The sequence below is a fragment of the Rhinatrema bivittatum genome, chromosome 2 (assembly GCF_901001135.1).
Source record: "Rhinatrema bivittatum chromosome 2, aRhiBiv1.1, whole genome shotgun sequence".
NCBI classification, from domain to species: Eukaryota; Metazoa; Chordata; class Amphibia; order Gymnophiona; family Rhinatrematidae; genus Rhinatrema; species Rhinatrema bivittatum.
In genome coordinates, this window is record NC_042616.1 from 818,279,725 (window position 1) to 818,295,191 (window position 15,467).

A 15,467-nucleotide genomic window follows, 5' to 3' on the forward strand; every position below is an offset into this window, starting at 1 on the left:
CCCTGCAGGTTCCTGCCTGACTTCATGAACCGAAGCCAAGATGGCCGCCGCTACCGCACTGAGCGGGATGGAGTCAGCTGGCATGACAGAAGCGGCGGGAGTGCGCGACGGCGACCGCACCAACCGGGAACGGACCCCCTTGCCTGTTCTAGACGGTCCCTCCCCGCCCGGAATGCAGGCGGAACAAATCCCCTCACGCGAGAGCCGCAAGCGCGGCAAATTGTACCCCAAGGCATCCTCACAGTCGCGCGGGAAACGTGAAGGATAAAATAAAAAATAAAAAATAAAATTCAAACGCCAAAAAACTCCCCTCCCCTCGCCGAACCGAGGACCTTTCCCCCCCGGCGAAGAAAACGGAGAGCCGGCACAAACAAAAGAAAATTAAAATACACTTTTTTTTTTTTTTAAATCAAACCTGCCGCTGTCCAGGGTCCTGGGGCTCCTGCTCCTGTTGGGGGTGAGTGAACCGGGCTCCCCGGTGTCACCCCCGACGCTGCTGCTTTGGTAGTTCGGGTCCTCGACCCTCAGCAGCGGCCTCAACCAGGGGGGGATGGTCCTCTCAGAACCTTCCCACCCCCCTGGGAGGAAGGACGGACAGCTTCTTTTACCTACTCTAACCAGAAATAGTATAAAAAATTTACCTTAGATACAAACTGAACTCAAAATAAATAAAATAACCCTGACTAACTAAGTATCAGTCCTCAGGGCACCCAGAGGCTGTGACTACACCTGCACCACCTACTGGAGACAGAGTAAGACTGAGGGGCTGTGACTGGACCTGCACCATCTACTGGAGACAGAGTAAGACTGAGGGGCTGTGACTAGACCTGCACCATCTACTGGAGACAGAGTAAGACTGAGGGGCTGTGACTAGACCTGCACCATCTACTGGAGACAGAGTAAGACTGAGGGGCTGTGACTGGCACAGGGGCTTATATGGCTCCGCCCACAAGTTTTAGTCTGTCTCCATCTACTGGTGCGGGGTCACAACCCAGGTGTCCTGGACTGATCCTGGTACGTACAGGGAAGAGATGTCGGGTTTAAATCTGAATCATGCAGCTTCTATTCATTGAAAAATAAATTTTGATAGGGGTGCCTACACTTTTGTACACAACTGCATGCAAGAGAAACAGGTGACCAGGGCTGGGTCCTTTCCACTGCGTGCTGTCTGCGAGGAGCACCTCATTTCTGCACACTGAGCCTACAAAGAGAGGGCTGGGGTGGGTCTTTTCCCCTGTTTATCTCACTCTACCCTGTGAGAGCTGCAAGACGACCAAAACTGCAATTATACGGATCATGAATAGATTGCAGGAAGCATATTTCTTCTATGTGATTTAGCTTAATTACTTTACTACTAAGTCAGATATGTACAGAACGCATGCTCTGAAAGTGCTGAAGAGGTGAGGCAGTAGTATATGTGGGGTTAAAATAAGCTTTGGGCAGGTTTCTGGAGAACAGGCAGGCGTGGGGGGGTGTGTGAACAGGGACTGCACATCCCCATTGAGATTTCCTGGGTCCTTGCAAGTGACGCAGACGGACACAGGATTCGGGGCTTGATGGACATCTGGAACGTGACACGAAACCTGTACTTCAGCAGTGAATCTTCGAGCAGCGCGCGTAAGCTCTGAATTAAGGCTCTTGGCATTAATAGTAGGCGTTGGGATGTGCCCTGTTGCTTTCTGAGAATTCAAGGTCTCCTGCTCCCCAATTTAAGACAGACCCCCCAAATACTGTAGCTTCCTGTTAGTTTTTCTTAGTCTTTTCTCTGTCCCATTAGCCTAAGGAATAAGGGCTAGTAGTAGTACTAGTAGTAGTAGTAGTAGTAATATGCTGGATTGGGGACATAACCCACGGTCTGGACTGATCCTGGTACGTACAGGGAATAAGACTTTTTAGAGCTACTGTATGAAGACTTAAAGCAAAACATAGGTTCATCAGTGGCTATTCTTCACAGCCAATGCACAGAAAGTCATCTTGAGTAAAGTTTAACTCTTCTGGCTTAGTACTTTACATTGTAAGGTGTGAGACAGAAATGCTCCCTTAAAAATCACATACGGCACAGAGACATGTCAATTCAGTGTCTGCTACGACAAGGAGAACATTGATAAAATATTATAACCCCTTTCATTCCCAATTTAAACCCCCTGCTCTCTGGTTTCTTTGCAGTTTGTGACACAGTTTATTGAAATAAAATGAGAATTCTGCCTCTGAAGGGGATCCTATGTGGCCATGAAAATTCAGCACTTTGGGTAATTCTTAAGGATCCCCTCAATAAAAAGTAGCACAACCTGTGAAGAACCAGCTCTTTCTAAATCTGAGACGACGCTTGAGATCTCTGCCCCTTCAGCCAAGCTCCCGTCACACTGCATCATACCATCCCAACCCCACAGGATTCACAGTAAAACTCTAACCCTTGCTGTGATCTGCACTGAAGCGAGGAGGAGGAGGAGGAGCTGGGGAACAGACGAGTGACCTCGGACATCTGCGGACTGCGAGTCAAACTGAAAGATATAAACAAGACAAGAACAACAGATTGGAAAGAAGAGGCAGCTCTTTCACTTAGGATCATTATTTGCCTATTTTAAAGCAGCAGCAGTAGCAAAATGGGATTTTCAGGCAATTCAACTTGCATTAAGGCAAACTTACGACGTTCTCACCCCACAAAAGAGAAAGAAGGTCTGCAAGTGAGATGATGAGAGGCCTGGACAGAGAAAGAAACCCGGCAATGACAGCGCATGCAGAGAGGAAAACACGTGCATCTGTACTGGTGCAGCTGACACCCGCGACACCACAGACGCTGGAAGCACGGGAACCTCAGCAGGGAGTGACTGGGCTACCTCCTCAAGCACCGGACAGCTTGACGGCAGCAACATGTGTGCCAAAATATCCAAAGCCCTTATGAAACTGAGTTAGTGTGTTGTAGCCTCTTCCATGTGGTTTGGATTTCCTGCTGATTACTTTTCATACCAGCTCTGGGGAGCCCTGCTCCATCCACAGAACTGCTGTGTTTCCGAGGCCTCCAAAGTGCAACCCAGACGCAAAGGCAATAGCTGGACCCGGTTCAACTGGAACTGTGGACCAGCTGGTGCCTCCCCCCCCCACCCAGGCCCTGCTCAATCACGGCAGGGATTTAATAACGCCCCCTGTCTGCTGTTACCAGAATAGAGTCAATCCTCCTACCAAGCTGAGATCACACCACAGAGCCTGGAGAGGTCGCCCAAGTAAACTGCCCTCCCTCCAAGCAAGATCCACAGCACCTACTCCATCCCCTGACCCTCTCTGGGGAACTCATGTCAGGAACTACCCTCAGAAAGAGCTCTCTAACGTCCAAGCTCAATCTCCATCTCCCCTGCTGGACCGTAAGCCTCGTGTCCTTCCCTCAGTCACTGCCATCAAGTCTTCTCTTTTACAGTTCCACCTAATTCGTTTCCTTGCTCTCTTCCCAGGTTTTTCATGCCCTTCTTCCAAGTGTGAAGCCTAACAAGATCTCCTCGGTGCAGAGCCGAGTGGGAGATCATCACCACGTGTTGTGGCAAGTCTACGGGGCCGGTCCAGGCGGGCGCCTGACCTAGCAGTCACAATATAAGATCCTGCCCCTCTCACCTGCAGCAGCAGCAGGGCTCAAGAGAGGTCAAGTCCCCCAGAACAGCGGCGAGGAAGGAATTCCCCTGCTCGCAGGCGACATAGTAAAAACAACTCTGGGAACAATCCACACCCCTTTCTCTCTCTCTCTCCAGGCGTCAGGAAAGGAACAGCCTACTTCCTCCTCCCTTAAAGCCCTTCTGGCTGTCTACTTGCTCTATGTCAGGGATGGCCACCTGCAGGCCTGGCTTTCAGGAGAGCCACAATGAATATGCACGAGAGAGATCTGCGTGCACCACAACTATTGTACACAAGTCTCTCTTGTGCACAGGCCTGTTTGTGGTTCTGGAGGACCGAATGGGCCACCCCTGCTTTACGTGGTTTGCCAAACAAAGAGCAGCTTGGGGTTAGGTTCTGTGCCACCCCTACAGAGCACGCAGGCTGTTCTTCTTTTTCTCCCAGCTTTATTCACACTGTTCTCTTTGGGGCTTGGTCGTTGTCTGCTCCGTCAACAAACAGGCTACACCAGCCACACCAGTGGGTGACGTCATACGATGGTGCCAACATGAAATAGCTCTCAGAAAGTTTGCAAGACCTTTACGGGGTATGGATCTACCCAAAAGAAGTCTGCTAAAAAGACTACGGGACACGCATGCAGTTATTAAGCAGCACATTTAAAACAATTAAAGAAAACACTTTTTCCCTCAATGCATAATTAAGCTCTGGAATTCATGAGTGGTTACCATACATACGTTTAGAAAAGGTTTGGACAATTTCATTAACAATTATAAAGGCGGAGTTGCAGAAATGCACTGTTTATTCTTGGGATAAGCAGCCTGGACTCTCTCTACCCCCTTGGGATCCTGCCAGGTACCTGTGACCTGGTCTGGCCACTGTTGGAAACAGGATGCCGGGCTGGATGGACTTTTGGTCCGACACAGTATGGCAGGTTCTTATGTTCTAACACTACATTTTTTGAAGGGGTTAACTTATTTTATTTAAAATGTTTTATATACTGCCTCGTCCAAACAGAAAACCCAATAACTCCTTCAAATAAAGAGGCTTTATGTGGAGAATGGTGAGCCAGGGGATGTGGTGTGCCTGGACTTTCAGAAGGCGTTTGACAAAGGTCCTCATGAGAGGCTTCTAGGAAAAGTAAAAAGTCATGGGATGGGAGGTGATGGTTAAAAGATCGGAAGCAGAGAGCAGGGCCAAATGAAGGAGGGCAAATAGTGGGGTGCAGTGAATTCACATTTATAAATCACTGGGAAAAGGAAACAAGCGAGATGAGACAAAATTATTCCAAGTTGTTAAATCACAAGAGAATTGTGAGAAATTGCAAAAGGACCTTGAGAGACTGGGCATCCAAATGGCAGAAGAAATTTAATGTGGGTAAGTGTAAAGTGATGCACGCGGGGAAAAAAGTCACCCACTTTGTAATTACACAATGTTAGTTTCCAGATTAGGAGCTACCACCCAGGAAAATGCCTTGGGTGTCATTGTGGATAATAGATTGAACTCCTCGGCTCAGTGTGCTGCAGCCGTCAAAAAAGCAAACAGAACGTTAGGAATTATTAGGAAGGGAATGGTGAATAAAAAATATCTTAATATCTCTGTATCGCTCCACGGTGCAGTCTCACCCAGGGGCCGAGCGCACTGTATAACCATGGGTTGCACAGGCGCTAACTAATTTCTTTATACAATAAGGGGATCAGCTCCTCTACAACGCGCATCCAACGCGGAGTGAATCTAACAGCGCTCATCATATGCAAATGCACTCCCGATGCAACAAATAAAAATCTGCATCTAGGACGCACATTTAGCGATGAGAAATTAACGCCTGCCTAGAGCAGGCGTTAATTTCTCATCGCTAAATGAGAAAAAAAAAAAAATCCCACCACGTATAAAGTTCTCCTCAACTGTTACTATGTACATTTACTGCCCCTACGTCCCACTTTGTTTCATTGTTAAACTGTTAACCTATGTTGCTTTGTTAAACTGTTCCTACGCATGTTTTAATGTTTCAATGCAAAAATGGAACGACTTCTGTCATGCTATTATCCTGTTACAATGTGAACCGATGTGATGTGCCCCAACGAATGTCGGTATAAATAAATAAATAAATTAGCTGAGCGCTCTTAAAACTAGTACTGAAAACCAGAAAAAAAACTGCTTTTCTGTACTGCCTCCTACTTAATATCGTTGCGATACTAAGTAGGAGGAAAAACAAAACTAAGAACATAAGAACATAAGAAAATGCCATACTGGGTCAGACCAAGGGTCCATCAAGCCCAGCATCCTGTTTCCAACAGTGGCCAATCCAGGCCATAAGAACCTGGCAAGTACCCAAAAACTAAGTCTATTCCATGTAACCATTGTTAATGGCAGTGGCTATTCTCTAAGTGAACTTAATAGCAGGTAATGGACTTCTCCTCCAAGAACTTATCCAATCCTTTTTTAAACACAGCTATACTAACTGCACAAACCAAATTCTCTGGCAACAAATTCCAGAGTTTAATTGTGCGTTGAGTAAAAAAGAACTTTCTCCGATTAGTTTTAAATGTGCCCCATGCTAACTTCATGGAGTGTCCCCTAGTCCTTCTACTATCCGAAAGAGTAAATAACCGATTCACATCTACCCGTTCTAGACCTCTCATGATTTTAAACACCTCTATCATATCCCCCCTCAGTCGTCTCTTCTCCAAGCTGAAAAGTCCTAACCTCTTTAGTTCAAGGGATTACTACTTCTAGGATATGGACACTGTTGTTGTGGTTCACTCGTTTATCGCTCTTATTATGACTCTTATTATGCTTATTATTTGTTGAGAACGGGGGTGTTTAGTGTCCCCTTGGGCCTCAGCCCGACCCCAGACGAATCCAGGGCCGAACCGAGGGTTGACGGCATGCTCCAGCATGGCTAAACACGGTCATACCCTCTGCCGGGCCTGCAAGCTCCCAGAGCCAACAACAGATGATGTTGGTAGGGGAACGGTCCTCTGACTGTTCCGAGCACTTTCGGACCTGCCGCTTGATCGGCATTGGAGCAGCAGGCCCGGCCTGAGGTTGAGGGCAGACGGAGGCCTTGACACGTAGACAGGACTATGACTGATGCGACAGCATCTCGGACGAGACTGGGTTGATGCGATGGCATCACAAGCATGACGAGGAACTTGATCCAAACAAGACAAGACATAAGGCAGGAGGACATTGGCACTGTCTCTCAGGGCGCCCTACTCAGCCCATCCACGGGACTGAGTCATGGACCACCCTGTCCCACTGCGCGCCCTACACAGCCCTTGGAGGCTGGTTACGGACCACGAGGAGAGCGGGGACAAGCGCAGGGAAGACCCAGGCAAGGAGGAACTCCAATGATGAAGCCGGTGTCATCCGAAGCTCCACCCATGGCTGGCGGGAACAGAGGCTCAGGAGCACTGGGACGAATCCCACCTGCAGGCCACGCCATTCTCGGGCCCAACATCATCCGAGAACCTCGGCTCTGCAGTAACGGAAGGCTCAGGAGCACCAGATGAAGAAGCAGGGAAGAACATCCTGGCAGGCAGACACATCAGGACGAGGAAGATCATGACGGAACATCAGGACATGGTCAGGGACCTCAGGCGAGACATCAAGACGAGGTACGAAGGCAGACGAGACGAGGAGCTCCATGAAGAACAGAAGACCTTACAAGGCTCTGGCAGGCAGGAGCCTCCAGAGAGAAGCAACTCCGATGCAAGGCCAAGACAGAATGAAGTTGAAGTCCTTTTATAGGGCTGCAGACCGGCGCCTCCCTGGGAGGAGATGGACGGGTCCCAGGACTGATCCCTGAGGCACATAGCTAGTAACTCCTCTCTCTTCAGAGTAAACTCCATTTCCCACTACCTTCTGTCGCATCCCATTCAGCCAGTCGCTCTACATTCCACATCAAGGATACTCAATTTATTTTGCAAATTATCTCATGCATATTCATTGTGGATATCCTGAAGACCTGAACTGGCTAGGTGTACCCTAAGGACTAGGATGAGAAGCACTGGTATAATCTCTTGCCCTTATGGCCCTTGGTGACATCGCAGGAAGGACAAAGAACATAAGAAATTGCCATGCTGGGTCAGACCAAGGGTCCATCAAGCCCAGCATCCTGTTTCCAACAGAGGCCAAACCAGGCCACAAGAACCTGGCAAGTACCCAAACACTAAGAAGATCCCGTGCTACTGATGCAATTAATAGCAGTGGCTATTCCCTAAGTAAACTTGATTAATAGCAGGTAATGGACTTCTCCTCCAAGAACTTATCCAAACCTTTTTTGAACCCAGCTACACTAACTGCACTAACTACATCCTCTGGCAACAAATTCCAGAGCTTTATTGTGCGTTGAGTGAAAAAGAACTTTCTCAGATTAGTTTTAAATGTGCTACTTGCTAACTTCTGTTTTGGTCGTGTTGAGGGCAAGGTTGAGGCTGGTGAGTAGGTGATTGAGGAAAGACAGTTGTCCCAGATCTTAAGGCATTTGCGGAGCGATTCTGTGACAGGGATGATGATTTGGACATCGTCAGCATATATATAATGAGTAATGCCTAAATCAGCGAGTAGTTTACAGAGGGGTAGGAGGTAGATATTGAATAGCGTGGGGAGAGAGAAGAACCTTGGGGGACTCCCGGTGTGAGGTTTATGGGGTTAGATTCTTTACTGCCAATGCTAACCTTGTAGCTTCTATTGTGGAGGTAAGATTTAAACCAGTTCAGGGCTGTTCCTTTGCCTATTTCTGAGATTCTGTCTAAAAGGATATTGTGGCTTATCGTATCGAAAGCCGAAGAGATGTCAAGAAGCGCAAGGATGAAAGATTGGCCTTTGTCTAATCCTAGGAGGAGGGTGATGTGAGGGAGATAAGTAGGGTTTCGGTATTGAAAAATTTCCGAAAGCCAAATTTGGACGGGAATAGCAGATTGTTCTTTTCCAGGTGATCTGTAAATTGGAGGTTCACCACCCTTTCCATGAGTTTTGCAACAAAAGGGAGGTTAGAGATTGGCCTGAAATTAGATAGATTCAGAGGGTCAAGATTAGGTTTCTTAAGAATGGGTTTGAGGGAAGCTTGTTTCAGAGAGTCTGGAATGTGTCCTTGAGTGAGCGAGAAATTGTGATATTAGCTAGGGGGAGGGAAATGATGTTAGGGATGGTTAGCAAGGATTTTGTGGGGATGGTGTCGGAGGGGTGAGAGGCTGGTTTCATTTTTTTAAGGATGGATTCAATTTCTGATGGGGTGGTGGTTTCGAAGGATTCTAGGGGGTGTTCAGGCACGGATGGTAGGTAAGAGTTGGCTGTGTGGGGGTGCGGGGCTGAAGTCTAAGGAGAAGCTTGGTGATTTTGTCCTGAAAGAAGAGTGCTAATTCCTCACATTTGCTTTTGGCTTCGATCTCAGGGATGGGGGGGGCGGGGGGGCTGTTTTAGTAAGTTCAGAGACTAGTTCACGCAGGCCTTTCCTGTTCACGCAGGCCTTTCCTAACTCCAACCCCATCTAATCTCCCTTCACACAACAAGCTCCGCTAGTATTAGCGTTAATAGCCACCTTTCAAAATGTTATTTATACTTATATTTTACTATCTAATCTTCATTTCCCTTCTCATTCCAAGTTATTGTTTTCCCTTGTTTTATGTAACTGCTTTTCTGCACTTTTGTTAAATGGTAAAGTTTCACCCCTGTTTCTTGTGAACCAGCATGATGGGACCACAGTCTTGAATGTTGGTATATAAAAAACTTAAATAAATAAATAAAATAAATAGTGTAAAAGGGCTTTTGCATCGTATTGAAACTTATGGATTTTTTGCGCATGGTAGTCTCTTTTAATTTTTTGTATAGTTGTTCTATAGATGAGGAGAGCTGATTTGTAAGCGGCTTGGCAAGGGGGTGCTCGGGTTTTTGTGCCATTTCTTTTCTTTTGAGAGGTCTAGAACGGGTAGATGTGAATCGGTTATTTACTCTTTCGGATAATAGGAAGACTAGGGGGCACTCCATGAAGTTAGCATGGGGCACATTTAAAACTAATCGGAGAAAGTTCTTTTTCACTCAACGCACAATTAAACTCTGGAATTTGTTGCCAGAGGATGTGGTTAGTGCAGTTAGTGTAGCTGTGTTTAAAAAAGGATTGGATAAGTTCCTAGAGGATAAATCCATAAACTGCTATGACGGTAATTAATAAGCAATAGTAACTTGAGATCTATTTAATGTTTGGGTAATTGCCAGATTCTTGTGGCCTGGATTGGCCACTGTTGGAAACAGGATGCTGGGCTTGATGGACCCTTGGTCTGACCCAGCATGGCATTTTCTTATGTTCATGGAGTGCCCCCTAGTCCTTCTATTATTCAAAAGTGAAAATAACAGAGTCACATCTACTCGTTCAAGACCTCTCATGATCTTAAACACCTCTATCATATCCCCCCTCAGCCGTCTCTTCTCCAAGCTGAAAAGTCCTAACCTCTTTAGTCTTTCCTCATAGGGGAGCTGTTCCATTCCCCTTATTTTGTTTGCTCTTCTCTGTACCAGATACCCGACGCATTGGTCATGCTAACTGAGCAAGTCATTTTAGAACATCTACAGGAACAGAAACTTAAAACTAGCTTGCTGTCTGCATCTTGAAGAGGAACAATGCTAAATATAAGAAGAAAAAAAAAGGGACATTTTTTGGTTCTGAGAAGACTTGCGAATGGAAAAAAATTTAATTAACGAAAGAACCCTTGATGGAAAAAATGACTATGAGTGGCTGTAGTTTTTCAGTGTGCAAAACAGGAAAATTAGTTCTTACCTGTTAATTTTCGTTCCTGTAGTACCCGGATCAGTCCAGACTGTGGGTTGAGCCTCCTTTCCAGCAGGTGGAGACAGACTAAACCTGAAAGGATATCCTATATGAGGACAGAGCCTACCCTGCAGCCCTTCAGTATAACCATTATCAAAGCAGAAAACAACAAAACCAGAATAGGATCAAGCAAGTAACCAAAACACTCAAATTAGCAACTCCATAACAATGTAAAAAACATGGTAAAACTAAGCGATCTTGCATATTCTTGGTGCTCGAACAACCAAGGCTTCCGGTGTAATCGCTCAGTGTTCTGTAGAAAATGAAGAATTGAGGTCTGCGAATCTGCAATAACAAGCTTCGAGTGGACGGTAAGAAAAAGACAAAAAGGGAAGGGCGTCTGGACTGATCCATGATACTACAGGAACGAAAATTAACAGGTAAGAACTAATTTTCCTTTCCCTGTACGTACCCGGATCAGTCCAGACCGTGGGATGCACCAAAGCTTCCCTATCCCGGGTGGGACCGAGTCAGTCCCGCTCGAAGCACTTGCCGCCCAAAGGAACCAAAAACCGGCGCTTGCACATCCAGACAGCAGTGGCGAGCAAAAGTATGCAGGGACGTCCAGGTGGCGGCCCTGCAAACCTCCTGCGGAGAGACCGATTGACTCTCTGCCCAGGAAGTAGCTTGAGAACGTAGCGAGTGACCCTTTAGGCCCTCCGGTATTGTTTGTCCTTGGCAGAGATAAGCCGAGGAAATGGCCTCCTTCAACCACCGCGCAATAGTGGTCTTAGAAGCCGGTTTACCCCAATTGGGACCACTCCAGAGGACAAAAAGATGGTCCGAGACCCGAAAGTCATTGGTGACCTGAAGATACCGGAGTAGTAGAGCTCTTTTGACATCCAGTTTACGAAGATCGCCGCCAGCGGTACTTGCAATCTCCTCTGCGGAGAACGCTGGAAGCTCTACAGACTGGTTGACATGGAAGGTAGAAACAACCTTTGGCAAGAAGGAAGACACCGATCAACGGCAGGGGAGAAGAAAAAACTGATACTACACACATCCAGCAGAGCTCTCTGCTTCAACGGCAGGGGAGAAGAAAAAAGGGTTCGCACTCACAAAGCGGGGAGTAGCTGGCTTGTTACGGCGGTTACTACCCCAAACCAAATATGCCTGATACTTCACTTTCGATGCATTTCCAGCACAGCTCTCTGCTTCAACGGCAGGAGAGAAGAAAAACTGATACTTCACGCATATCCAGCATAGCTCTCTGCTTCAACGGCAGGGGAGAAGAAAAACTGATACTTCACGCATATCCAGCATAGCTCTCTGCTTCAACGGCAGGGGAGAAGAAAAACTGATACTTCACGCATATCCAGCATAGCTCTCTGCTTCAACGGCAGGGGAGAAGAAAAACTGATACTTCACGCATATCCAGCATAGCTCTCTGCTTCAACGGCAGGGGAGAAGAAAAACTGATACTTCACGCATATCCAGCATAGCTCTCTGCTTCAACGGCAGGGGAGAAAAAAAACTGATACTTCACGCATATCCAGCATAGCTCTCTGCTTCAACGGCAGGAGAGAAGAAAAACTGATACTTCACGCATATCCAGCATAGCTCTCTGCTTCAACGGCAGGGGGAAAAAAAACTGATACTACACACATCCAGCAGAGCTCTCTGCTTCAACGGCAGGGGAGAAGAAAAAAGGGTTCGCACTCACAAAGCGGGGAGTAGCTGGCTTGTTACGGCGGTTACTACCCCAAACCAAATGTGCCTGATAGTTCACTTTGGATGCATATCCAGCATGGCTCTCTGCTTCAACAGCATGGGAGAAAGACTGATACATCACGCATTTCCAGCATAGCTCTCTGCTTCAACAGCAGGGGAAAAGAAAAACTGATACTTCACGCATATCCAGCATAGCTCTCTGCTTCAACAGCATGGGAGAAGAAAAAACTGATACTTCAAGCATATCCAGCATAGCTCCCTGCTTCAACGGCAGGGGAGAAGAAAAACAACCAATAAGGGCTGTATAACATAGTCTGAGTAAAACAAATAAGCATGGGTGTAGCTTGCTTATTGCAGCGGTTACTTCCCCTACTACCTCTAACTAATCAAGCTAGATATTTCACTTGGATGCAGCTCCATCACTGCTTTCTACATTAATGGTGGGGGTGGAAGGGAAATAGAACCAAGAGCTAAGAGAAACAGATAAGTATGAGAGAAAATGTGTGAAGCTTGCTGGGCAGACTGGATGGGCCGTTTGGTCTTCTTCTGCCATCATTTCTATGTTTCTATGTCTTGAAGGAAATACCTGAATCTGAGAAGCACAGAAAGGGTTCCTGACAGAATAATGCTTGGATCTCGGAAACCCGCCGAGCGGAGGAGATAGAAACAAGGAAAACTGTCTTGAGCGTGAGGTCTTTACAGTTGCCCGATGGAGAGGTTCGAACGGGGCAGCACAGAGGGCCCGGAGGACCAGATTAAGACTCCACGATTGGCAAGTAATGCGAGCGGGCGGACGCAGGTGTGTGACTCCCTTCAGGAACCGTGAAGAGAGCCACCCGGACATCCCCTAGCGGGCCATGTCCGGATGGCCCGCTAGGGGATGACCCTCGACCTGTCCCAGGAGAGAACAGAGAGCGGAAACGTGTACGTGCAGGGAACTCAAGGAAAGGCCCTTGGAGAGACCCTTCTGAAGAAAAGAAAGAACCAACGAGACCGGGGCGGAGCGCGCTGAGACACCTGACTCCTCACAAACAGTCTCAAAGACCTTCCAAATGCGCACGTAAGCTAGAGAAGTCGACTGCTTCCGGGCTCGTAGCAAAGTGGAGATGACCTCCTCCTTATAGCCCTTACGCCTCAGGCATCGCCGTTCAAAAGCCAGGCCGCTAGACAAAAGCGATCGGCCTGGTCGAAAAATAAGGGCCCCTGCCGAAGTAGACGAGGAAGATGGCCTAGCCAGGGTCCATGTTCTTGGACAAAGAGGTCATAAGGGTATCCGCAGGGGGCCCCTCCAGCCCCTGGAGGGCTTCTATCGTGATTTCAGGACTGTTCTTCAATCTCTTATTTTCTCTGGTTTAGACTATTGTAATGCACTCTATCTAGGTCTACCTGATTCATCAATTCACCCACTACAATTAGTTCAAAATAGTGCAGCTCGCTTATTATCCGGTACCTCCATTCGCAATCACATTACACCTATTTTACATTCTCTTCACTGGTTACCCATAAAATACAGGATAAAATACAAAGTACTCTCAATCATTCACAGCTTAATTTACAACTCTTCCTCCACCTGGCTTTGCACCTTACTCCGCATTTACAAACCCACCCGACACTTAAGATCACTTACTCAAAATCTCTTAGACATTCCATCACCACGACAGGCTAGATTAGACATTACCAGAAAGAGAGCTTTTTCAGTAGCAGGACCATCCATCCCTCTGGAACTCTTTACCCAACCCTCTCCGTTTAATATCAAATCCTTATTTCAAAAAAGCTTTAAAAACATTCTTTTTTCAACAAGCATTTAATACTCCTACTAAGCATTTCACCAATCAAAGATGAAGCTCTCATCTTCTCAAAACTCACTCATCCCACACATATCACCTCAACTTTTCCTCTATCATCCCATCTGCTTTCTTCCTAGGATATTTTAAACCAATAAGTTGCCACCCCCCCCCCCCCCTCATCCCTTTACCTTCCCTAATCTGTTTACCCATGGCATGTTACCATTATTATTATTTTTTTAATTAATAATTTCTTTTAGCTAGCAATTATCTAGCTATTTAGCTAAATTTATGTATTTTATGTTTATTTTAGTTATACTTTATTTTTACTTTAACCTGTTGTAAACCGTTTTGATAAAATTTTATTTTAAAAAGCAGTATATAAATACTTTTAAATAAATAAAAATAAAATAAGGGGCTCCAACTCCTCACGCTGAAACATGCGGAGAACCCTATGATCGTCCCCCTTCAGGGGTGGGAGTGCGCTCGAGATCCAGAATAACTGGAGCCACCTGGGGGTCAGGGATGGGGGCCACCCCCGGGACCACCCGCACCTGAACGGACCCCTGAGGTTCCGCGGCAGGACAAACAGGTAGCGGCGCGGGGCGTGGAATTTTCACCGGGGAGGGGGGGCCCAGGGGGGGGAGCCCTCCTCCTCCTCCTGCAAGCTAGCCAAATAGGATTTATGCAGGAGGAGGTCAAATTCTGAGGAAAAATTAGCTTTAGATTTCCCGGGGGGGGGGGGGGGAGTGGGGGTCAGGGACCACATCCTGGGGGGCCTCGGGGCTCCAATCGGGGGGGGGGGGGGGGGGGGGGGGGAGGAAAACACTAAAATTTGGCCCCCAGCCCCAGGCAGCTCCAAATTGGGAGCTGTAGAAAAACCCAAAATGGCCACAGTTCCCGGGCTTTGCTGACCCGGGAATGGCCTGGCCACGCGCTGGGGGTTCCGTCCCTGGGCTGAATTTGCCTGCCCTGCTGAGGGGCCTTCCTCACCAGGCAGGCTGAGCAGAGCCTCTCGCGCGACAAAGGTTGCCCACACGCTAGGCAGGCTGCTGGCCGTGGCATCCTCAGTGAAGACGAATGACTGGACCACCAGCCTCGGTCCCCACACCTGGAAACAACCACGGACTCAGGCTATGCTCCGCACAAGGGGCGAAGCTCCCCCGAGTCCGGCAAGAGCCAGGATCGGGACTGTCTCCTGCACAGACTAAAAATTAAACTTTTTTTTTTTCTAATTGAAAGAAATCCAATGCAAATCCCTAAGGAAGTAGTACTTGTTTGATCCAAGAAGAAAAAAAAGGCTGACTAGCCTAAATCAGGAGACCAAAGGGTGAGCTGATCCACCTGCTGGAGACAGACAAATACTGAAGGGTTACAGGATGGATTCTGTCCTCATATAGGACACCCTTCCAGTTTTGGTCTGTCTCCACCTGCTGGACAGGAGGCTCAACCCATGGTCTGGACTGATCCGGGTACGTACACTGAACACACCCTTTCCTACAAGTGTAAAAAAATAGATTGAAGAGACTTGCACGGCAGCGGCTGATGCTCTGAAAGACCTTTCTGGCTCGGCAGGATCGGATGGC

General features: G+C 47.4%; 1 protein-coding gene across 1 annotated transcript in view; it reads right to left on the bottom strand.

Annotated features, from left to right (window-relative positions):
- HSF1 (heat shock transcription factor 1) overlaps positions 1-15,467 on the bottom strand; it is a 160,421-nt gene that overhangs the window by 36,341 nt on the left and 108,613 nt on the right. Inside the window, exon 11 of the mRNA XM_029592291.1 lies at positions 2,412-2,501. Coding sequence (XP_029448151.1) covers positions 2,412-2,501 — 90 coding nt within the window. The remainder of the gene's footprint in view (positions 1-2,411; positions 2,502-15,467) is intronic.